Here is a 24,105-nt window from a genome sequence, read left to right as displayed (position 1 = left end):
TTGGGAGTGAAGAATGGACACAAGTGAAATCCGGATGAAAATGTTTTCAATTCTGGATGGGAGTTCCATTATATTTTAGATAGACAGTAAGATAAACATGTTGAATTTTAGATTATCCCACCAGCCGCCGCTCATTTACTCTTCACAGCAGATCAGCCGTATCCCCTCTGCCTTTTCTGCAAATCCATACACCTCAACCTCTCTTTCGTCTCTCCATGTTGATACATTTTTGTCGCCGATCTCCAACAATTGGTTGCATCGTGACCTTTGACATTGGGGGTGGGTGTTGGGGTGGGACACGCACGGGTAATACAACGAGGGGACCGTGTAAACTTTACGCGGATAGATTATGACCCCTGACTGATTGCAGGTTACTACTTTCCCAAACTGCTGAGACACTAAACCTAGCCGCTGATTCAATTCTTTTCAAGGCACCGAAAAAGAGAAAGGGTTTTTAGCAAATATCAAACCAGGATCAAAGAAAAGACCAACAAAACATGAAAGCAGAGATTTTCCATTCCTTCAGTGTCCAACGCCCCAATACAGGCGACAGCACGGTCCCACAACGCTATTTGCAACGACTCTCTTGCCTGTGCAGTATCACCGGCTGAATAAAAGCAAGCCACGTTACATGAAAATGTCACTCCAGTTTGTCGCTGCTTACCACGAAATTTATTGAAGGCGTCACAGTACTGTAGACGACAGAAAGCTCGGGAACAGCAGCAGCTTTTCGTCGTTGCTTCCTAAAGCACCAAACAGAGATGGGTTACAGATTGGTTATAAACCATAGACATGATTTGAAGTGGCACCGCGACGAGGAACAAAATTTCAACAACTGTGTCCCTTATGGTTTATCCTCGGCATTCTCGTTCAGAACAGTTCGAGTGGAGCCGCCTAATGACGTCGCCGCACAAGTAAACGTGAGGGTTATTTATTGTACAGCCTTTAGTGTTTGGCCACGTTCAAAACGGGTGAGCATAATCACAGAGCGTGGTCGTTTAAAAACAAACAAACAAAAAAAAACTTTAAAAGTTTACAGAGTGAAAACACAAGGAAACATTGAATTAAGTGAAACAACGTGTAGAATTCCTTGTTCAATCCCACGTGTCTTAAATCAGACTCTGAAATTGTCCTTCTAAATTCCAATCTATTGCTACTTTAAGACAGATGGTCAGATTTTCCTTCGAGTGGTTAATGAACGAAAGTTGGATTATTAACCAAAGCTGGTTGGCATTGGACACTCCCTCTCCCGTGTTACAAATCACACATACCGGCACACTGCAGTTGTCCACAGGACGACAATCAGAATGACAAGGCCGGCTCCCACCCCGCCTGCTGTCGAGTAGATCGTCCGGACGTCTGTTCCTGAAATGGCGAACAAGGGCACGGAATGAGCCATCAGAACTGATATACTGAGAACGTGCTTTCGGAATGCAGACCCGTTTCCTAAAAAATCACCGCGTGTTACGACCACATGATTGCAATTTGCGATTCCTTCCGCACCTCTCTTATGAAATATGAGCACAAAGATCGCCCCTATTGCACGTTTTAAGACATATTAAAGCCTCTGTGGTTCATTTAGGTTGTTACACATTGGAAAACGTGGTGTGTATGAAAATCCTCTCATTGCATCGTATGTAAACGAAACTATGTGCAAGCTAGTCAGAATACAAGGGGCATGAACAAACGTCATTGTAAATCACATAAACGATGCAAAGTTGTTACGGCCATGATCACGTGCCAAAAGCTACTGACATTAACAGCCGGTTCTACGAAAAGGCGAAAAAACTGGCGCAACATGTTCAGTTATTACCACATTAATCCAGAAATCTGGGTCCACCCTGCCCTCCAGTGCTGTAGGTAGGGGATTTTCGCTTTCTCTCTGTGACCGGTGGGTGTCTTCTGGATTCTACACCCAAACCCACCACCACCAGACCCTTGTGTTTGGAGAATTAAAATATGGAACAGGACACTACACCACAATTCATTAATTCAGACCCCGATGTCGTGCTTTCTTTTTCACCTGCTCTATTATCAATATAACCATTGTCCCCTATATAGTCCATTTTTTCTACATCCATCTGTCTACCTAACAGCTTCTTCAATATCGCTACTACGTCTGGCTCAGCTATCACACGCTCTTTGGAAAATACTTTTATTTGACATGCCCCACCCCCATACCTTAATCACCTTAATATTATGATCCCCTCGTATTAGTCATTTGCGCCCGATCGTTCTCTTATCATTTTCCAAACATCTATCGAGTCTCCCTTCAGTCCAGAGTGAAACAATAAACTATCAGTCTCCTCTCAGGTCCCTTCAGTCCAGAGTGAAACAATAAACTATCAGTCTCCTCTCAGGTCCCTTCAGTCCAGAGTGAAACAATAAACTATCGAGTCTCCTCTCATGTCCCTTCAGTCCAAAGTGAAACAATAAACTAACGAGTCTCTTATGTCCCTTCAGTCCAGAGTGAAACAATAAACTATCGAGTCTCCTCTCATATCCCTTCTGACCAAAGTGAAACAATAAACTATCGAGTCTCCTCTCATGTCCCTTCAGTCCAAAGTGAAACAATAAACTATTCAGTCTCCTCTCATGTCCCTTCAGTCCAAAGTGAAACAATAAACTATCGAGTCTCCTCTCATGTCCCTTCAGTCCAGAGTGAAACAATAAACTATCGAGTTTCCTCTTATGTCCCTTCAGTCCAAAGTGAAACAATAAACTATCGAGACTCCTCTCATGTCTCTTTATTCCAAAAGTGAAAAAAAAAAACCTGGTTCGCTCAGTCTATTCTCATGAAACATGTTTACTCACCCGGACAGCATGCTGGAAAAAACTGTTCTGCCCCTCTGTAAAGCTTCCACCATATTCTCACCCTAAATTAACTTAGTGTTCATAATTGCTGGAATATGGGTTGTCGTGGGAGCTGTTGATGAGGATGTAGAGATAATTTAAAATGGGATTAACGTCAGATGAGTGGAGAATTACGACTAGAATCAGCTTAATGGGTCGAACCTGGTTTCCACGTCATACGGCTCTACAAACAAAGAATTTTGTATGTAACCAAGTTCACCCACCTTGGGGTCCAATCCTCTCTCAGCCAATGTGTGTCTGGAAATCACAGTCAATTTTAATTTCATGTCAAAGTTGACATATGAATTAAACATGAACGTTATTGGCATTGTCTTGTTTCAACAACTGATTAACTAGCTATTCCTAAACGTTCAGGTTAGATATATTTAAAATAAAGTCTATATACATTTACAGCATGAGGTCATTTGAAAGTCATCTGTTGGATGCCCATCGATGCTGTCGGGCACTGGGACTTCACGACGAATCAGCTGAGGTTATTCCCACTCAATACTGAACTTCCGGACAGGAATATTGGCCAGAGGAGCATTGAACACCCGTTGCCACTGACCCCAGGGCCTCTCTGACCACGGGCTATATGGGCAGAGAGCGCAGATTTATCCTCATATCAAAGGTATGGAAAGCTGCAGAGCAGAGGGTTGAGGCGAGGTGTAAAACAGTCGGAGGAGATTTGACACATTTCCTCAGAGGGTGGTTGGATTGTGAAATGCACTACGTGAGAAATTAGTGAGGGCGGAGTAAAACAAGAAATATCTCACTGAGCCATTAATTTGTAAGTGCATAGAAGTCCAAGTTCTGGTAAAATGATATTAGTATTGTAAATACTAGTCAGTCAACATGGATATGAAAAGCTGTTGGGTCTAATTCTGCTGGGTGCTACTCTGTGATCACAAACAAGAGAAAATCTGCAGATGCTAGAAATCCAAGCAACACACACAAAAAGCCGGAGGAACTGAGCAGGAAACACTGGAGGACTGATGAAGGGTCTCGGCATGAAACTGTACACTTTTCCATAGACGCTGCCTGGCCTGCTGACTTCCTCCAGTATTTTGTGTGTATTACTGTATCTCTGTGTGTATATGTGTATCTCTCTCTCTCGCTCTCTCCCCTCCACACCCAGCCCTCCCCCACGCACCCTCCTCCCCTCCCCCCCTGCGTGCGCACTCCCCCACTCTGACTCCTCTCCCCTCTACTTTAAGAGGCAGGTTTTACATGATTATATAATTACATAAAGGACTTTTACTGTGCTTCTTGTTCAGTTTTGTTTGGAGTTGTGATCATGTTCTCCCATCACTCATTCCTGGGCTTCCCAAGCTGTGTTGAAATGGGGATCTGAGTTCACAGACCATGTTGGAATGGTGTCAAACCAGAATTGAGGGTGTTTAAGGAGGAGATTGATGGGTTTCTAATTAGTCAGGGTATCGAGGGATATGGGAAAGAAGCCGGAAATTGGAACTAGATGGGAGAATAGTTTAGCTCATGGTGGAGTGGCGGAGCAGACTCAACGGGCCGAATGGCCTACTTCTGCTCCTTTGACGTGCTCTTGTGGTCAAACCGGGACCAGGGCCTCTGTTAATGATCCCTGAGGTCCCCAAGTCCTGTCCAACTGGATATCAGTCCCTGAGCTCACAGAAGCTGCTGGGGTGGCTCACTGACAACCAACACTGGCACACCTCAATGGTACGTGATTAGCCCACAGCCCTACTCTCCCTACACCCCCGACTGTGTGACGAGGCACAACTCAAATGCCATTTATATATTTGCTGATGACACAACGGCTGTTGGCAGAATTTCAGATGGTGATGAGGCGGACAGGAGCAAGGAGCTGGTGGAGTGGTGTTGCAACAGCTTCAAAAAGGCAGCATCCATCATTACGGACCACAACTCCCAGGACATGCCCTCTTCTCAGTGTTATTATCAGGGAGGAGTAACTGGAGACTGGAGACATAGACTCAACGCTTCAGGAATAGTCTCTCCTCTGCCATCAATTTCTGAATGGACAAGGAACCCATGAAGAATACCTCAATGTTTTACATGTCAAAAAACAACAACAACATACCGGTGATATTAAACCTGATTCTGACTCTAATTCAACTCCTCTTCCGCTCCCATTCTCTCTCTTCGTCACACACCCCAGACCTCTCTCCCATCCCCAGTCCTCCTTCAGGGACCCCCCATCCCTGTTCCCTCCTCTTCCCTCCCATCCTCTCTCTTCGTCACACACACCAGACCTCTCTCCCATCCCCACCTCATCTTCTTTCAGTGACACCCCCATTCCTACTCTCTCCTCTTCCCCTCATATCCTCTATCTCTCCAATCTGAATCACCACTATCCACTCAGTCATAGAGAACTACAGCATAGAAACAAGCCCTTTGGCCCATCTGTTCCATGCTGAACTAGTATTCTGCATCGTCCCATCAACCTGCCCTCAGAACAGAGCCGTCCATTCCCCTCCCATCCATGTATTCATCCAAACTTCTCTTTGATGTTGAAATCAAACCCACATCCACCACATCAGTCAGCAGCTTGTTCCACACTCGCACCACCCTCAGGGTGAAGACGTTCTCTCTCATGTTCCCCTTAATCATTTCACCTTTCACCTGTGACCACTAGTTCTGGTCTCCCACAACCTCAGTGGAAGCAGCCTGCTTGTATGTACCCTATCTTTACTCCTCATGATTTAACAAATCTTATCCCCTCATTCTCTAGAGCTACACCCATATTCCATGATCCACAAACTTCATCGTTCCCAATGTCAGTCAGTAGGCACACCCCTCGAATTCCAAACTAGATCTCCATCATTTCAAAGGTTGGTAAACATTTTCCCAGCAAATCCCTCTCCCAATAAATCCCCCAAGTTTCTGTCCTCGTCCTCTCCCTGACAACCCATCTTACCCAGCCCCATCGACCAACTCAGACAAAGAGGCTTATTCATCACCACAACAATGCACACCAACCGGGAGTAATGTTGGACATAGCAGAAATTTCACACAGACAGGAGAATAAGACAACTAAATACAGCCCATTATGTCGCACATCCAACAGCTAATTGGTCTATGAGAAGTTTGACATCACAGAGCGAGAGACTGAGGGACTCCGATGGACCCAAGATCTGATACCTGAGGATCTCTCTCCTGCTGAGACAGAGGATGGTGATGGGGTGGGTTGTCCTGTAGATGATCCATCGGGCTGATCCATTGTGGAAGCCTCCAGGTCTGGAACAAAGTAACAGAGACATGGGAGAGTGGCAGAGATTAAACAGGGACAATCATTCATAAAGATGAGAGATTCGGCAGATGCTGAAAATCCAGAGCAACACACACAAAATGCTGGAAGAACTCAACAGGTCAGGCTGAATCTCTGGAGGGGAATAAACAGTGAATATTTTGGGCTGAGACCCTTCATCAACACTGGAAAGTAAGGGGGAAGAAGCCAGAATAAAGAGGTGGGGAGGAATACAGCTGGCAGGTGATAGGTGAAGCCAGGTGGGTGAGGGAGGGTGTGATTTAAGAAACTGGGAGGTGATATGTGGAAGAGGTAAAGCACGGGGGAGCAGAGAGGGAATGGAAAAAGAAGTTAGAGAAATCAATGTTCATGTTGTCAGTTTGGAGGATACCCAGATACAATATGAGGTGTTGCCCCTGCAATCTGAGTTTGGCCTCATCATGTCATTGGTAGAGGCCTTGGACAGACACGTGGGAATGGGATTGGGAAGTTGAATTGAAATAGGTAGCCACTGGCACAACAATTTGGAAAGGATGTCTCTGATCTGAAGCGATACCAAAACCATCCAGTCCCTGTTCAGCAACTCTCCCTCGTGAATGTCTGTGACCAGTCACTACTCTCAATCAAAGCCCAGATGAATATTGAGGACTGAAGGAGTGAAAGATCGTTCCCTTCAATGACCCCACCATGCATACCTGCATTTTCAGACCCTGCTGGGGTGGTGGTCAAACCCAGACTCGGTTATCCGATCACTGATACTAGAGTTTCCTGAGTTGTACCTGACTGGGAATCTGCTTCTGAGCTTGAAGAGCCTGCTGGGGTGGAGGATAAATCTCGCATAGGTTCTCTGGTTGTTGATCCCTGTGGTTGCCAAGTTGTGCCTGAATGGGAATCTGTAATAAGAAGATATAAAAAAAGAAGGTTAAATTAGCAATGAAGTTTTATGTCAGATCAGGAAGGAACTCAGCAGCAGGAATGGGAGGCTTCAGGTCAAATCTGTCCTCGGAGATACACACAATCCCCTCTCCTTTGCTCTTTAACACCTCCACCATTGTCTCTCAAATCCCGCTCCTCAGATCTCCCTCTCTCCACACTCACTCTGTTGTCAGTATCTCCTTCCTGATGGAGGGTAAAGTAGTAAACAAGTTTTATGTTAGAGCAGAAAGGAATTCAATGGCAGGAATCGGAGGCTCAAGTCGAGGTCAAATCTGTCCTCTGAAATACACACATTCCTCTCTCCTTGTGACTATCCTCCTGTGTCACTTTCAGTCTCTCCACCCATCCCTGTTCATTCCTCCCACCCCACTCTCTCCAACCCCCAACAGAGCCTCATCCTTCATGACTTACCAAACCCAACCCAACAGACAGGAGAGAGGAATCACTGACTCCATCATTCACACCCCTACCCACAATGCACTGTGCATCCAGTAGGTGAACTGGTCCATGGGAGGTTCAACCTCACAGAGTGACAGGAACTGAATGAACACAGACGGACATGAGACTTGGTACCTGAGGATGTGTCTCCCGCTGGGACAGAGGACAGTTCCTGGGTGTGTTCTCCAGTAGACAATCCTGTAGACTGGTCCAATGTGGAAGCCTCCAAGTCTGGAACAAAGTAACAGAGACACAGGAGATTGGCAGACCCTTAAACATCACAACAGGGTCAAGCAGTTGTACAGGCGAGCATTTTTCCGGAACAATGCAGAGAAAATGCTGAAGGTCCATCAGCATCTCTGGAGGAGAATAAACAGTCGAGGTTTTGGGCCAAGTTACTTCTTCGGGACTGGAAGGGAAGCGGGCAGAAATCTGAATATGAAGGCCGAGAGTGTACAAGCTGGCAGGTGATTGGTGAAGCCAGGCTGTGAGAAGATGTCTGGGAATGTGAGCAGGATGATGTGAGAAGCTGGGAGGTGATATGTGGAAGAGGTAAAGGAATGAAGAAGGAGAAATCCAACGAAACAGGACAGTGGATGATGGATTAAATAGATGGAGGAGGGGGTCCAGATGGAGGAGATGGGCAGATGAGGAGAGGGGAAGGGCTGAGAGGAGAGCCAGAATGGGAGTGGGAAAAGAGGGAAGTGGGAGGGAGAAGAATTTACTGGATGTAAGAGAAATCGATATTCATGCCATCAGGTTGGTGGAGACCCTGACAGACTATGAGGTGTTGCTCTTCAAGCCTGGGGGTGATCTCATCAAGTCAGAAGAGGCCATGGACAGTCATATCAGAATGGAATGGTAAGTAGAATTAAAATGGGTAGCCAACGGAACAAGAATTTGACAAAGAGATCTCTGATTTGAAAAGAAACCAAAACCATTTAGTCACTATTCACCACCTCTCCCTCCCAAAATGTCTGTGACTGGACACGTCTCTCCGACAAAGTCCAGATGAATATCGAGGACTAAAGGAGGGAAAGATCGTTCTATTCATTGACCCTCACAAACCCCATCACAAATACCTGAGCTCAGAGACCCTGCTGGGCTGGTGGTCAACCCTGGACCAGGCTCTCCAGTCACCGATCCCTGGCGTTCCTGAGTTGAGTCCGACAGAGGTTCTGCAATAAGAAAAAATACAAAGGAAGGGTAAAGTAGTAAACAAGTTTTACATTCAATCAGGAAGGAACTCAATGGCAGGAACAGGAGGCTCAAGTCCAGGTAAATTCTGTCCTCTGAAATACACACACTCCCCTCTCCTTTGCTTTTTAATCCCTCTACCCTTGTCTCTCAAATCCCTCTCCTCACATCTCCCTCTTTCGGCATTCACTCTGTCTGCATCACTCTCTTTTCAATCTCTCCTTCCTTCCCTCCAGTTGGAGCGTCACTCTCATTGCCCGACTCTCCTGACACACTCATCACTCGCCTCATTCCTCCCACTCCAGCATCCCACGTCTCTCCATCCCTCTCTCCTGTGTGTTTTCACCCATTTCCTTCTGTCCATGTACTGAATTACTCAAATCCCTCTCTGGTCGTTTCTATGTCTCATCAGTCACCGTGTAACTCCTCACTGTCATTCCTCCCTTCCTCTCTGTGACCATCCTCCCCTCCCACCTCCATCACTCCTCCCCTCCCTCCTGTGTCACTCAGTCACTCCACTCCTCTCTGTTCATTCCTCCCACCCCACTCTCTCCAACCTCCAGTGGAGTCCACCATTAAAGACTGTCACCATCCTTTCATTACCAACATCAGAGAGGAGGTACAAGACCCTGAAGGAACAATTTCTTCCGCTCCACCGTCAGATTTCTGAACGATCCATGAACTCATGAACATGACCTCACTATTCCACTTTCTGCACGATTCATTTATTTTATTTTTGATTGGAATGTACAGGAATATTTTTATGTCTTGCTCTGTACTTTTGCCAAAGAAGCAACAAATTTCACAAGATACATTAGTGATAATAAACCTGATTCTGATCCTGAATCTCTGACCACTGACTATAAATCGATGTCCTCTAGTTATATTCACCCTGATCAGTGGTAATATTCCTAGCAGGACATCCCACACCACCAGCTTCAGGAACATTTATCACCCCACAACCATCGGACTCCTGACCGGCGTGAGGTGAGTGAAGTTATCCGCGCCTCCACCACCATCTCTGGCAAGTCATTCCAGGCACTCACAACTCTTTGTGTAAAAAAACTTACCCCTGATGTCTCTCCTAAACTTCCCTCCCTTAATTTTGTACCTATGCCCTCTAGTGTTTGCTATTGGTGCCCTGGGAAACAGGGACTGACTATCCACCCTATCTATGCCTCTCATAATGTTGTAGACCTCTATCAAGTCCCCTCTCATTCTTCTACATTCCAAAGAGAAAAGTCCCAGCTCTGCTAACCTTGCTTCATACGACTTGTTCTCCAAACCAGACAACATCCTGGTAAATCTCCTCTGTACCCTTTCCATAGCTTTCACATCCTTCCTATAATGAGGTGACCAGATTTGAACACAAAACTCTAAGTGCGGTCTCACCAGAGATTTGTAGATTTGCAACATGAGCTCTTCTACTCTTGAACTCAATCCACCTGTTAATGAAGCCTAGCATCCCATAGGCCTTCTAAACTACCCTATCAACCTGTGCAGCGACCTTGAGGGATGTATGGATTTGAACCCCAAGGTCCCTTTGTTCATCCACACTCTTAAGTAACTGACCATTAATCCTGTACTCAGTCTTCTGGTTTGTCCTTCCAAAATGCATCACCTCACACTTGTCCAGATTGAACTCCATCTGCCATTTCTCTGCCCAACTCTGCAGCCTGTCCATATCCTCTTGTAACCTTCAACAACCTACAGCTGCATCCACAACTCCTCCAATCTTCGTGTCATCCACAAACTTACTCACCTATCCTTCCGCCTCTACATCCAGGTCATTTATAGAAATCACAAATAGCAGGGGTCCCAGGACAGATCCCTGCCGCACTCCACTAGTCACCGACCTCCAGACAGAATACTTTCCTTCCACAACTACCCTCTGCTTTCTTCCTTTAAGCCAATTTTTTATCCAAATAGCCAAGGTTCCACTTATCCCATGCCTCATGACTTTCTGGATGAGTCTTTCATGAGGGACCTTGTCAAATGCTTTGCTAAAGTCCATGTAGACCACATCTACTGCCCTACCCTCATCAATTTCTTTTGCTACTTCTTCAAAAACTCAATCAGGCTCGTGAGGCACGATCTTCCCTTCACAACGCCATGTTGACTATCCATGAGTAGACTGTACTTCTCTAAATGCTCGTAGATCCTATCCTTAAGAATCCTTTCCAATAATTTGCAGACCACCGACGTAAAACTCACCGGTCTATCGTTCCCAGGTTTCTCCCTATTACCTTTTTTAAACAAGGGAACTACATTTGCCATTCTCCAGTCCTCCGGCACTTCCCCTGTAGCCAAAGAGGATTCAAAGATCATAGCTAATGCTCCTGTGATCTCTTCTCTCAATTCCCACAACACCCTGGGGTGTATCATATCCGGCCCTGGGGATTTATCAATCTTAATGCTTTTAAGGAGATCCAGCACGTCTTCTTCCTTAATCTCCACATTGTCCAGCACACAGGCCTGCTCTACTTTGACCTCATCCTGATCGAGATCATTTTCATTTGTGAATACTGAAGCAAAGTATTCATTTAGGACCTCCCCAACCTCCTCCGCCTCCAGGCACATGTTGCCCTCTTTATCCTTTAGCAGTCTCACCTACATTCTCGTCATCCTCCTATTCTTCACATACACATAGAATGCCTTGGGGTTCTCCTTAATCCTACATACCAAGGCCTTCTCATGCCCCGTTCGAGCTCTCCTAAGTCCTTTCTTTAGCTCCTTCCTGGCTACACTATATTTCACATAAGCCCCTCCTACTTCCTGCTTCTTATATCTAACATATGCTTCCTTTTTCCTCTTGACGAGTTGCCTCACATGTTTCGTCAGCCACGGTTCCCTTTTCCTACCATTTTTTCCTTGCCTCAGTGGGACAAACCTATCCTGAACCCAGCTCAAGTGGTGCCTAAACTTCTCCCACATTACTTCTGTGCTTTCCCCTTTGAACATCTGTTTCCAATTTACTCTTGCTAGTTCCTGCCTCATCCCTTCAATTTTAGCCCTTCCCCAGTCAAGCACTTTAACATTTTGTCTGATTTTATCCCTTTTCATAGCTTTGCTGAATCTTAGGGAGTTGTGGTCACTCTCACCAAAATGCTCCCCCACCAAGAGGTCTGTCACCTGACCAGGTTCATTACCCAGAACTAGATCCAGTATAGCCTCTCCTCTCGTTGGCCGGTCCACATACTGTGTCAGGAATCCTTCTTGAACACACCTGACAAATTCAGCCCCATCTATCCCCCTTGCACTCAGGAGGTGCCAGTCAATATGAGGGAAGTTGAAATCACTCATAACTACTACCCTGTATATCCTGCACCATTATAAAATCTACCTGCTTATCTGCTCCTCGGTGTCCCAAGGGCTCTTTGGGGGCCTATAGACTACTCCCAGCACAGTGATTGATCCCTTCCTATTTCTGACTTCCACCCAGACTGACTCCGTGCACGCTCCTTCTGCAGCATCCTCCCTTTCTATAGCTGTGATACTATCCCTGACCAGCAAAGCCACTCCCCCACCTTTTCTACCCCCCCCCCCCCATCCTATTCTTTTTAAAACACCTGAACCCCGGGCCCTTCATCATCCAATCCTGCCCTTCATCCAACCAAGTTTCAGTAATGGCCACAACATTGTAATTCCACGTACTAATCCATGCTCTAAGTTCATCCTCCTTGTTCCTAATACTCCTAGCATTGAAATAGACACATTTCAACCCCTTTAACTGGCTACAATTATGTTCTGTCCCCTGTCTATCCTTCCTCATCAACTCAGAACTCTCAGCAACATGCCCATGTCCTTCTACCTTAATCCCTGCGCTCACATTCTGATTCCCACCCCCAGCCAAACTAGTTTAAACCCTCCCCAACAGCTCTAACAAACCTACCTGCCAGGATATTGGTCCCCCGGGATTCAAGTGCAACCCGTCCTTTTTGTACAGGTCACACCCTCCCCAAAAGAGGTCCCAATGATCCAGAAATCCGAATCCCTGCACCCTGCTCCATTCCTTCAGCCACGCATTTATCCTCCACCTCATTCTATTCCTATATTCACTGTCGCGTGGCACAGGCAGTAATCCGGAGATTACCACCTTTGAGGTCCTGCTTTTCAACTTCCTTCCTAACTCCCTGTAGCCTTCTTTCAGGACCTCCCTATGTCATTGGTACTATATGTACCACGACCTCTGGCTGTTCTCCCTCCCACCGCAGGATATCTTGGACACGATCAGAAACATCCCGGACCCTGACACCTGGGAGGCAAACTACCATCCGAGTTTCTTTCCTGTGTCCACAGAATCGCCTGTCAGACCCCCTGACTATAGAGTCCCCTATCACTGCTGCCTTCCTCTTCTTTTCCCTACCCATCTGAGCCACAGGCCCGGACTCTGTGCCAGAGGCATGGCCACTGTTGCTTCCCCCAGGTAGGCTGTCCGCCCACAACAGTACTCAAACAGGAGTACTTATTGTCAAGGGGTACAGCCACAGGGCTACTCTCTAGTACCTGACTCTTCCCCTTCCCTCTCCTAACTGTGACCCATTTCTCTGTTCCCCGTGGCCCCGGAGTGACCACCTGTCTGTAACTCCTCCCTATCACCTCCTCACTCTCCCTGACCAGACGAAGGTCATCGAGCTGCAGCTCCAGTTCCCTAACACAGTCCCTTAGGAGTTGCATCTCAATGTACCAGGTGCAAATGTGGCCGTCCGGGATGCTGGGAGTCTCCAGGAACTCCCACAGCTGACACCGACCACAGAAAACTGGCCTCACACATACTACCTCCTTTAGCAATTAACAACTGCCTCGTCTCGTCACATTACCGCCGAAGTCCGTTGAGCCAAAGCCCTTTCACTCCGCTGCCCGCTGGGTATGGCTGCCTTCTTTATAAACTGTTCGCGCTCAACTGGCTGACGTCACCTGCCTGCACAGGCTGGCCTCTCTCTTCCCCCGAGAACTCGATATGTCTTCTCACTGGAAATCCTTAGGTGCTCTCCCGCTGCCTTCTCATTCCGAATCCATGTCGATATGCTCAGTGATGGGGAGGGCTTTATCCGTGATGGACTGGGCCATCAGTTATTTACAGATTCAGCACAGTAACCGGCCCCACGAGCCCCACCACCCATGTGACCAATTAACCTACTAACCCAGACGTCTCTGTAATGTGGGAGGAAACCGACACAGTCACAGGGAGAATGTACAATCTCCTTACAGACAGCGGTGGTAACAATTAAACAAATAGTGAAAATATCCTGCCTGAACGTTACTCCAAACCTCACCCACCGGACACTTCATTTCCCCCACCCCTGAGCACCAGGTCTCAGCCCCCCTGCTCTGTCACTGAGCCATAGAACATTACAGCACAGAAACAGGCCTTTTGGCCCTTCTTGGCTTTGCCGAACCATTTTTTTGCCTCGTCCCACTGACCTGCACCCGGACCATATCCCTCCATACACCTCTCATCCATGCACCTGTCCAAGTTTTTCTTAAATGTTAAAAGTGAGCCCACATTTCCCACTTCATTTGGCAGCTCATTCCACACTCCCACCACTCTCTGTGTGAAGAAACACCCCCCCCCCCCATGTTCTCTTTAAACTTTTCCACCTTCACCCTTAACCCGTGTCCTCTGTTTTTATCCTCCCCTGGCCTCAGTGGAAAAAGCCTGCTTGCATTCACTCTATCTATACCCATCATAATTTTATATACCTCTATCAAGTCTCCCCTCATCCTTCTACGCTCCAGGGAATAAAATCCTAACCTATTCAACCTTTCTCTGTAACTCAGTTTCTCAAGTCCCGGCAACATCCTTGTAAACCTTCTCTGCACTCTTTCAACCTTATTAATATCCTTCCTGTAATTTGGTGACCAAAACTGCACACAATACTCCAAATTCAGCCTCATCAATGCCTTATACAACCTCACCATGCTGCCTGGCCTGCTGTGTTTCACCAGCATTTTGTGTGTGTTGCTTGAATTTCCAGCATCTGCAGATTTCCTCGTGTTTGTCTTATAGGCAATACTTTGATTTATAAAGGCCATTGTACCAAAAGCTCTCGTTACTACCCTATCTATCTGTGACACCAATTTTAGGGAATTTTGTATCTGTATTCCCAGATCCCTCTGTTCTACTGCATTCCTCAGTGCCCTACCATTTACCTTGTATGTTCTACCTTGGTTTGTCCTTCCAAACAGTAATACCTCACATTTGTTTGTATTAAACTCCATCTGCCATTTTTCAGCCCATTTTTCCCGCTGGTCTAAATCCCTCTGCAAGCTTTGAAAACCTTCCTCACTGTCCACTACACCTCCAAACTTTGTATCATCAGCAAATTTGATGATCCAATTTACCACATAATCATCCAGATCATTGATATAGATGACAAATAGCAATGGAGCAAGGCGCTGATCCCTGTGGCACACCACTAGTCACAGGCCTCCACTCATTTGCACACAGCTGTCTCCACATTTCTTGGGGAATTTTAACTTTAGATTGGGTGAATCAGATTGGTCATGGAAATCTTGAGGAGGGTTTCATAGAATGCATCCATGATGGCTTTCTTGAGAAGCATGTTAGTGAACTACAAGGGAAAATGCTATCTTAGATCTAGTCCTGTGCAATGAGACAGGTAAGATTAACGATCTTGTAGTCAGGGATCCTCTTGGAAAGAGTGATCATAGTATGATTAAATTTCGCATGAAGGATGAAATAGATCTAAAACTGGTGTGTTATGCTTGAACAAGGGAGACTATGATGGGATGAGGGAGGAGTTGGTTAATGCGGATTGGGAGCAAAGGCTATTTGGTAGGACAGTTGAGGAACAGTGGAATACTTTCAAAGAGATTTTTCACAGTGCTCAACAAAAGTATATTCCAATCAAAATTAAGGACAGGAAGTGTGGGGACAGCCAGTCTTGGATAACTAAGGAAATAAAAAATAGTATCATATTAAAAGCTCATTTGTACGAAGTCACAAAGTGTAGTGGGAGACTGGAGGATTGGAAAACTTTAAAAAGCAACAACGAACAACTGATCGAGAAATAAGGAAAGGAAAGATAGAGTATCAAAGTGAATTAACATGAAATTTAAAAACAGATAGCAAAAGTTTTCATAAATATATAAAATGGATGAGGGTGGCTAAAGTGAACGTAGGTCCCTTGGAAGACGAGAAGGGGAAATTGATATTGGGTGATAAGGAAATGACTGAGGTATCGAACGACAATTTTGTGTTGGTCTTCATGGTGGAGGACACATCAAATATGCCAAAGAATTATGTTATGGACGAAATGGGAGATAATATCACTGTTACTAAAGAGATAGTGATGAGAAAACTAGAGGGCCTGAAGGTTGATAAGTCCCCTGGTTCTAATGGGATGCATCCCAGGGTGCTGAGGGAATTGGCGGAGGTATTAGTAGACATGTTGGTAATCACTTACCAAAACTGTCTAGACTCTGGGCAGGTCCCGGCGGACTGAAAGACAGCAAATTCCATGCCACTTTTTAAAAAAGGATGTAGGTAAATGACGGGCAACTATAGGCCAGTTAGCTTAACATCTGTAGTCGGGAAAATGCTTGAAGCTGTCATTAAGGAAGAAAGAGCAAAACATTTAGAAAGGAGGGGTTCCATTTGACAGACGCAGCATGGATTCAGAAAGGGCAGGTCCTGTTTGACAAACTTACTGCAATTCTTTGAGGACATAATGAGTGCAGTGGATAAAGGGGAACAGGTGGAAGTTGTGTACTTGGATTTCCAGAAGACGTTTGATAAGGTGCTGCACAAAAGACTTATGAGAATATGGATGCATGGAGTTGGAGGAAGTGTATTGGCATGGATAGTGGATTGGTTAACCAATAGAAGGCAGAGAGTTGGTATAACTGTGTGTTTCTCCAGTTGGCAGTCTGTGGTGAGTGGGGTGTCGCAGTGGTCAGTGCTGGGCCTGCAGCTGTTTACCATTTACATTGATGATTTCGAAGAGGGGACTGAGTGTAGCGTAGCAAAATTTGCTGATGACACTAAACTGAGTGGAAAAGCAAATTGTACAGAGGCTGTGGAGAGTCTGCAGAGGGATATAGATAGGTTAAGTGAGTGGGCCAAGGTCTGGCAGATGGAATGCTACCTTGGTAAATGCGAGATCATCCACTTTGGAAGGAATAATAGAAGAGCAGATGTGGAGATGAGGAGATGTGGAGAAAGCGAACCAGCTGAACAACTTCTTCAACAGGTTCGACAGCTCAATCTCATCCTCACCACAGAGATCCACACCAGGCTTACTTCCCTCACAGGAAAATAGCCACTCATAGGAGACCTTGCCCACGCCCAGGATTACGGCTGCACAGGTGGAAGGTCAACTGAGGAAGATCTGTACCAGCAAGGCGGCTGGACCGGATGGAGTTTCCCCACGATTACTGAGGGCCTGTGCGACTGAGCTGGGAGAACCACTACAGCGCATCTTCAACATGAGCCTGGAGCAGAGAAGAGTACCCAGACAGTGGAAAACATCCTGTATTGTCCCGGTACCGAAGAAACCACAACCAAAGGAGTTGAATGACTTCAGACCTGTTGCCTTGACGTCGCACGTGATGAAGACCATGGAGCGGCTGATAATACAGAATCTGAGGCCACAAACCAGGCACGCCCAGGATCCTCTTCAGTTTGCGTATAAGGAGAAGGTGGGAGTGGAGGATGCTAACACGTATTTGCTGCACAAATCACTCTCTCACCTAGATGGGGTCAGTTGTGCTGTGAGGATTACATTCCTTGACTTCTCTAGTGCCTTTAACACCATCCAGCCCAAGATCTTAAGGCACAAACTAACGGAGATGGGAGTAGACTCTCACATGGTGGATTGGATAGTGGACTACTTGACAGATAGACCTCAGTATGTGCGGTTGGGAGACTGTAGGTCTGACACGGTGGTCAGCAGCACAGGGGCGCCGCAGGGAACCGTACTCTCTCCGGTCCTGTTCACCCTGTACACATCAGACTTCCAATATAACTCGGAGTCCTGCCATGTGCAGAAGTTCGCTGATGACACGGCCATAGTGGGGTGTGTCAGGAATGGACAGGAGGAGGAGTATAGGAAACTGATACAGGACTTTGTGATATGGTGCAACTCAAACTACCTGCGTCTCAATATCACCAAGACCAAGGAGATGGTGGTGGACTTTAGGAGATCTAGGCCTCATATGGAGCCAGTGATCATTAATGGAGAATGTGTGGAGCAGGTTAAGACCTACAATTATCTGGGAGTACAGTTAGACGAGAAGCTAGACTGGACTGCCAACACAGATGCCTTGTGCAGGAAGGCACAGAGTCGACTGTACTTCCTAAGAAGGTTGGCGTCATTCAATGTCTGTAGTGAGATGCTGAAGATGTTCTATAGGTCAGTTGTGGAGAGCGCCCTCTTCTTTGTGGTGGCGTGTTGGGGAGGAAGCATTAAGAAGAGGGACGCCTCACATCTTAATAAGCTGGTAAGGAAGGCGGGCTCTGTTGTGGGCAAAGTACTGGAGAGTTTAACATCGGTAGCTGAGCGAAGGGCGCTGAGTAGGCTACGGTCAATTATGGATAACTCTGAACATCCTCTACATAGCACCATCCAGAGACTGAGAAGCAGTTTCAGCGACAGGTTACTATCGATGCAATGCTCCTCAGACAGGATGAAGAGGTCAATACTCCCCAATGCCATTAGGCTTTACAATTCAACCGCCAGGACTTAAGAACTTTTTAAAAGCTATTATTAATGCTTTTTGAGATAGTGATTTAGATGCATATCATATTTTTTACTGAGTTAAGTATTGTATGTAATTAGTTTTGCTACAACAAGTGTATGGGACATTGGAAAAAAGTTGAATTTCCCCATGGGGATGAATAAAGTATCTATCTATCTATCTATCTATCTATCTATCAATTTAAATGGTGTATGCTGTTGTGCAGAGGGACTTGGGAGTGCTTTTTGATTAATCGCAGGAGGCTGGCTTGCAGGTATAACAGGTTATTAAGAAGGCAAACGGAACGTTGACCTTCTTTCCCAGAGGGATTGAATTCAAGAGCAGGGAGGTCATGCTGCAACTGTACAGGGTACTGGTGAGGCCGCACCCGGAATGCTGTGTGCAGTTCTAGTCTCCATACTGGAGGAAGGATATACTGGCTTTGGAGGCAGTGCAGTGGAGGTTCACCAGGTTGATTCCAGGGATGAAGGGGTTAACCTATGAGGAGAGATTGAGTCACCTGGGATTTTACTCTCTGGAATTCAGAAGAATGAGAGGGGATCTGATAGAAACATACAAAATTTTCAAAGGGATAATTAAGATAGAAGTAGGAAAGTTGTTTCCATTGGTAGGTGAGAATAGAACTAGAGGATATTGCCACAAGATTCAGGGGAGAAGATTTAGGACGGAGATGAGGAGAAACTGTTTTTCCCCAAAGAGTGGTGAACCTGTGGAATTCTCTGCCCAGGGAAGCAGTTGAGGCTTCTTCACTAAATATATTTAAGATACAGTTAGATAGATTTTTACTTCGTGGGGGAATTAAGGGTTATGGGAAAAACGCAGGTAGATGGAGTTGAGTTTACAGACAGATCAGCCATGATTTTATTGAATGACGGGGCAGGCTCGATGGGCCAGATGGCCGACTCCTGCGCCTATTTCTTATGTCCTTATCTTCTTCCAGACCGGCCTCCATCCAAGGCAGGTCATTCCGGATGAGTGAATCACCCTTTCCAGAGAACTCATGTATTCCTGAGATTGTCAGTGGGGATAGAACGGACTCCGTCGTTCACATCCCACTGAGAAACACAGATAACCACTGAATCAGCTCACGAGAGCCTGTACACCACAAAGGTGTGGAATGAACCCCCCACCCACCCACCTCTTCCAGTCACATGCTTTTCGACCTGAGGATGTGTCTCCCGATGGAACAGAGGGCGGTTCCTGGGTGGCCCCTCCATTCGATGACCCTTTGACCTGTTCCCTACGAGAAGTCTCCAAGTCTCCGATAAAGGAACAGAGATGTGGGAGAAAGAAAATCACCAAAACATTGTCCCTCTCTCCTACCACTGATTCTCCTCCAAAACCTTCATCACTACGGGTGACTCACGTCATTCGGAGTTGGGATGAAATTCTGGGACTGACCACGGGGATCAGCATTCCCTTCGATGATCCCCCCACCAATTCCTGAGCTGTGGACAGTCCAGCATCCATTGTCTCTCCCTCCACCACTCCCATAACTGTCTACAGCCCCCTCTCAGCACCCCTCTTCCCTCCAGTCCCCATCTCGTACCACACCTACAAACTTCCTCTATTGTCCTCCTCCCTCCTCCTCACTTTCCTTTTTTCTCCCCACCACTCGCCTTCCTCACCACTTCACACTTCACCCCAGTCATTCCCATCCTACACCTCCCTTCTCCTCAATGGCCCCTCCCTTCTCCCCCTTACAATCTTCGCATGGTCCCTATGTGTGACTGGCCAGCCCGGTGGGGGGGGGGGGGGGACCTCAGGTTACCTCATTGTAGGAAGGATGTGGAAGCTTTAGAGGCAGTGCAGAATAGATTTACCAGGATGATGTCTGGATTACAGAGCAGGTCTTCTGGGGAGAGGTTGAGTGAGTGAGGGCTTTTCTCTTTGGAGTGAAGCAGAATGAGAGAGGACTTGATGGAGGCGTACAAGATGGTAAGAGGAATAGATCAAGTGGACAGCCAGACTTTTTCCCAGGGAGGAAGTGGCTAATACCAGGGGGTGTAATTTTAAAGTGACTGGAGGAAAGTATAGGGTGGATGTCAGAGGTAAAGTTCTTTACACAGAGGGGGGTGGGTGTGTGGACAGACAGATACATTAGGGGTATTTAACAAACTCATAGACACATGGATGACAGAAACATGGAGGGTTATGTAGGAGGGAAGGTTTAGATTGATCTCAGAGTAGGTCTGCACAGCACTGTGGGCCGAAGGGCCTGTGCTGTGCTGTACTGTTCTGTGTTCTATGATCTCTGTCACAGGTCAGACTGGGCAGTTTCATTCTGACCCCGGTGTGAAGGGGGATACGGGAAAGGTCATCACAGACCACGGGCAGGGCAGCCGACTGGAAAACTCAGCCCGTGGTGTGTGTTGGTGACTCAGGACGTCCCAGAATTTCCCCACAACTACCACACCGCTGTGTCACTGGGGAACGGTGACCTACCTGTACAGTACACAGCGTAACTCGGGGGTGTTGGACACAGCCAATACACAAAGTAACCGGAGCAGTTTTTCACCCTGATCTCCCGTCTCTGGTAACAGATGTTTTTATCCCAGGTGAAACAGACGGTCCTGGTCACCTCCCCCTCTCCCACGTTGGGATGGGAACCTGGAATGAGATTTATAAACACTGTAAAATGTACCCGGTCCCACAGTACAGCGGGGAATGTGAATCAGGACCCACTGTAAATCAGTGGTTTACAACCCACGGTCCGGTCCGGCCTCAGTCAGCACTGAGCTGCTGCCCTCTCCCTCTCCACCCCACCCTCCCCGCAGCAGCACCTTCATCTTCTGAATGAGCCTCCAATGAGGGACTTTGTCAAACGTCTGGGGGATCTCACTGAGACCTATCGAATATTGAAAGGCCTGGATAGAGTGGACATAGAGAGGATGTTTCCTATAGTGGGGGAGTCTGGGACCAGAGGGCACAGCCTCAGAACACAAGAACCTCCACTTAGAACAGAGATGAGGATGAAATTCTTCAGCCAGAGGATGGCGACACCTGTACAATTCATTGCCAGAAATGGCTGTGGAGGTCACGTCTATAATAAATGTAAAGCGGATGTTGAGGGGTATTTTGACTTGTGATGGTGTCAAAGGTTAGGCATGAGAATAGAACTGGAGGGATAGTAAATCAGCCATGATGGAATGGTGTTGCAGACTCAATGGGCTGAATGGCCTAATTCTGCTAACATCTGGTCTAAAATCCATGAAGACAACATCCACAGCTCTACCTTCATCAACCACCTCCGTCAACTCCTCAACAAACTCAAAGCGAGTCCAGAAGTCATGACCTGCCCTGCAGAAAGAGATGCTGACCATCCCTCATTCACCCACAGTCTTCCCAATGCTCATAAGTCCCATCCATAAGAATCCTCTCCACTGCCTTCACTACCACTGACGTGAGACTGACTGGTCAGAGAGTCACAGAAAGCTACAGCACAGAAACAGGCCCTTCAGCCCATCTAGTCCATGCTAACCATTTAAACTGCCTTGTCCCATCAACCTGCACCCGGACCACAGCCGTCCATCTCTCCCATCCATGTACCAACCAAACTTCACCTAAACATTGAAATCAAAATGGCATCCACCACTTGCTCAGGCAGCTCGTTCCACACTGAAGTTTCCAGGATTATTCCTGTTTCCGTACATTTTCTCCACATTTGAACTGTATGGAGTTGGGGCTTCTGGCCTTTCAGGCACACCAACTCAGCAATCCTCAATAACCCCATTTAGCCCTAACCTAACTATGGGGCAATTAACAATGACCCATTTACCTACCCAGTACATTTTTGGACAGTGGGAGGAAACCGGAGAACCCGGCGAAAACCCATGCATTCCATGGGGAGGACGGACAGAGACTCCTTACAGATGACACTGGAATTGAACTCTGAACTCTGATGCCCCGAGCTGTAATAGTGACGCGCTAACCACTATGTTACCATAGCAACCATTAATTTATCCCACTAATTGGAGAACGATGATGTCTGCAGACTTCTCCAACTCCCTGGAGATTGCCCCAACACTGAAATGAGTCTGGGGTTGTTGAAACTCCTCCGGGTCATAACCAGAATGGGGTCAGTGGGCAGATCAGTTCTGTAACCCAACTCCAGGAAGTTGTCACTCCTCCACCGGACTCCATGACGATACAGGACCGTAGAGCGGTCTGAGTGACTGTGGGGAGACCTCTCAGTGAGATGGGGTTCAGTGTCCATGCTAGGATCCTGTGCAGAGATCCTGTGTCAATGTTCACAGACCTCTGAAGAGATCTGTGTTGTAAATTTGACTCTCATCAAAAATGACCGATGACTGAAGTAAACTCTGTCCTTACCATTTAACCAGCCTGGGGTCTCTCCGGAACAGCGACCCTGTGGAACGACCGTCTCGGGAATCTTCCATCCTCCAGAACTGAAACAACAATCAGAGAGTCAGTCTCTGATCTGAGGGAGTTTATTCACTCAGAGAGACATTGGAAATTACACTCACCCTGTCCGTACCCTGTCTCTGGTCAATAGAAAACCCCGAATCCTGGGAATTCCTTCTCTGTGGTACCTCCCCCTTGTCTCTACCCTGACAATGTGGGATCTCCCCTTCCCTGTATTTACTCCCCACCTCAGTGTAGTCACTGATGATCCCAGTCTCCCTGCATTTCCCAATCACACACCCCTTGTTCCCCTGTTTACATTCCCCTTCTGTGTCCAGTTTCTCAGTGATTATCTCCTCACTTTACCTGTTAAATCTGTACCATCCCACTGTAAGATTCCCATCACTCATCCATTGTCCACCAGTGCACTCTGTGTGGGAACAATCCGTGCTCCTCCAGGGCTGATCCAGGATGGTGTGGGTTACACACGGATCACCGAGTGCGGAGTCTGTGACTGAGGGACAGAACGATGTTCAGTGTTAATGTACAGCTCACGTTCTCCATCCTCTTTCTCTGCCAACCACAACCCCCATCTACATTTCCACCCTCAGAAAGCCCTGGGTAACAATATATTTATTATTTACTGTTTAACTGCCCCACTAGAGTTGCTCTTGAGAAAGTGGTGGTGGTGGTACTGTGATCCTTGATGTGTGGGGCACCCACAATGATGTTCCTGAGTTCTGGGGTTTTGACCCAGTGACACGGAAGGAGCAGCAATGTATTTCCATGGCATGGGAGTGTGTGGCGTCGAGGGAAACTTCTAGAAATGTCCCTATCACCGCCACCCCCTTCATGGCTCTGTCTCAGCATCCCTCCCCCCCACCTCCAGTCATCTCGCTTCACCCCACACCCCAGACCTTGATCCCATCTCCACCTCCAGTCTCCCTGCACTTTCCCTTCCCCTGATGCCTTCTCCCCACCCTCCTTCCTCTCCCCATGGTCTTCACTCCACCTCAGTCTTTCCCCTCCTACCCCTCCATTCTCCTTCACTCTTCCACATTTGCTTCCTCCCCACCGTGGCCTTTACAATGTTTCTGTGCTCCCCATGTGTGCCAGGGCAGACTGGGTTGGGTGGTTCTGCTCACCTCATTATAGGAAGGATGTGGAAGCTTTCGAGAGTGTGCTCAGGCTTTTATCACTGGAGTGAAGGAGGATGAGAGGGGACTTGATAAAGGTGTGAAGGATGGGAAGAGGAATGGATCGAATGGACAGCCAGCTATTTATTTCCCAGGATGGATGTGGCTAATACCAGGGGCCATAATTTTCGAAGCTAACGTTTTTCTCCTTTT

At 47.0% G+C, this 24,105-nt stretch overlaps 1 protein-coding gene across 2 annotated transcripts in view; it reads right to left on the bottom strand.

Moving 5' to 3' along the window:
- LOC140722753 (uncharacterized) overlaps window positions 1-23,211 on the bottom strand; it is a 499,534-nt gene extending 476,323 nt beyond the window's left edge. For both annotated transcript variants that reach the window (XM_073037439.1, XM_073037440.1), the window contains exons 1-5: window positions 23,123-23,211; window positions 22,724-22,800; window positions 20,837-21,001; window positions 8,554-8,649; window positions 7,607-7,702 (exon numbers count right to left, since the gene is read on the bottom strand). In XM_073037439.1, coding sequence (XP_072893540.1) covers window positions 7,607-7,702; window positions 8,554-8,649; window positions 20,837-21,001; window positions 22,724-22,800; window positions 23,123-23,166 — 478 coding nt within the window. In that variant the 5' untranslated portion in view covers window positions 23,167-23,211. The remainder of the gene's footprint in view (window positions 1-7,606; window positions 7,703-8,553; window positions 8,650-20,836; window positions 21,002-22,723; window positions 22,801-23,122) is intronic.
- Between the last annotated feature and the right edge of the window lie 894 nt (window positions 23,212-24,105).

The sequence above is a fragment of the Hemitrygon akajei genome, unplaced genomic scaffold (genome assembly GCF_048418815.1).
Source record: "Hemitrygon akajei unplaced genomic scaffold, sHemAka1.3 Scf000088, whole genome shotgun sequence".
NCBI classification, from domain to species: domain Eukaryota; kingdom Metazoa; phylum Chordata; class Chondrichthyes; order Myliobatiformes; family Dasyatidae; genus Hemitrygon; species Hemitrygon akajei.
This window is presented reverse-complemented; position numbering and strand designations above follow the sequence as displayed.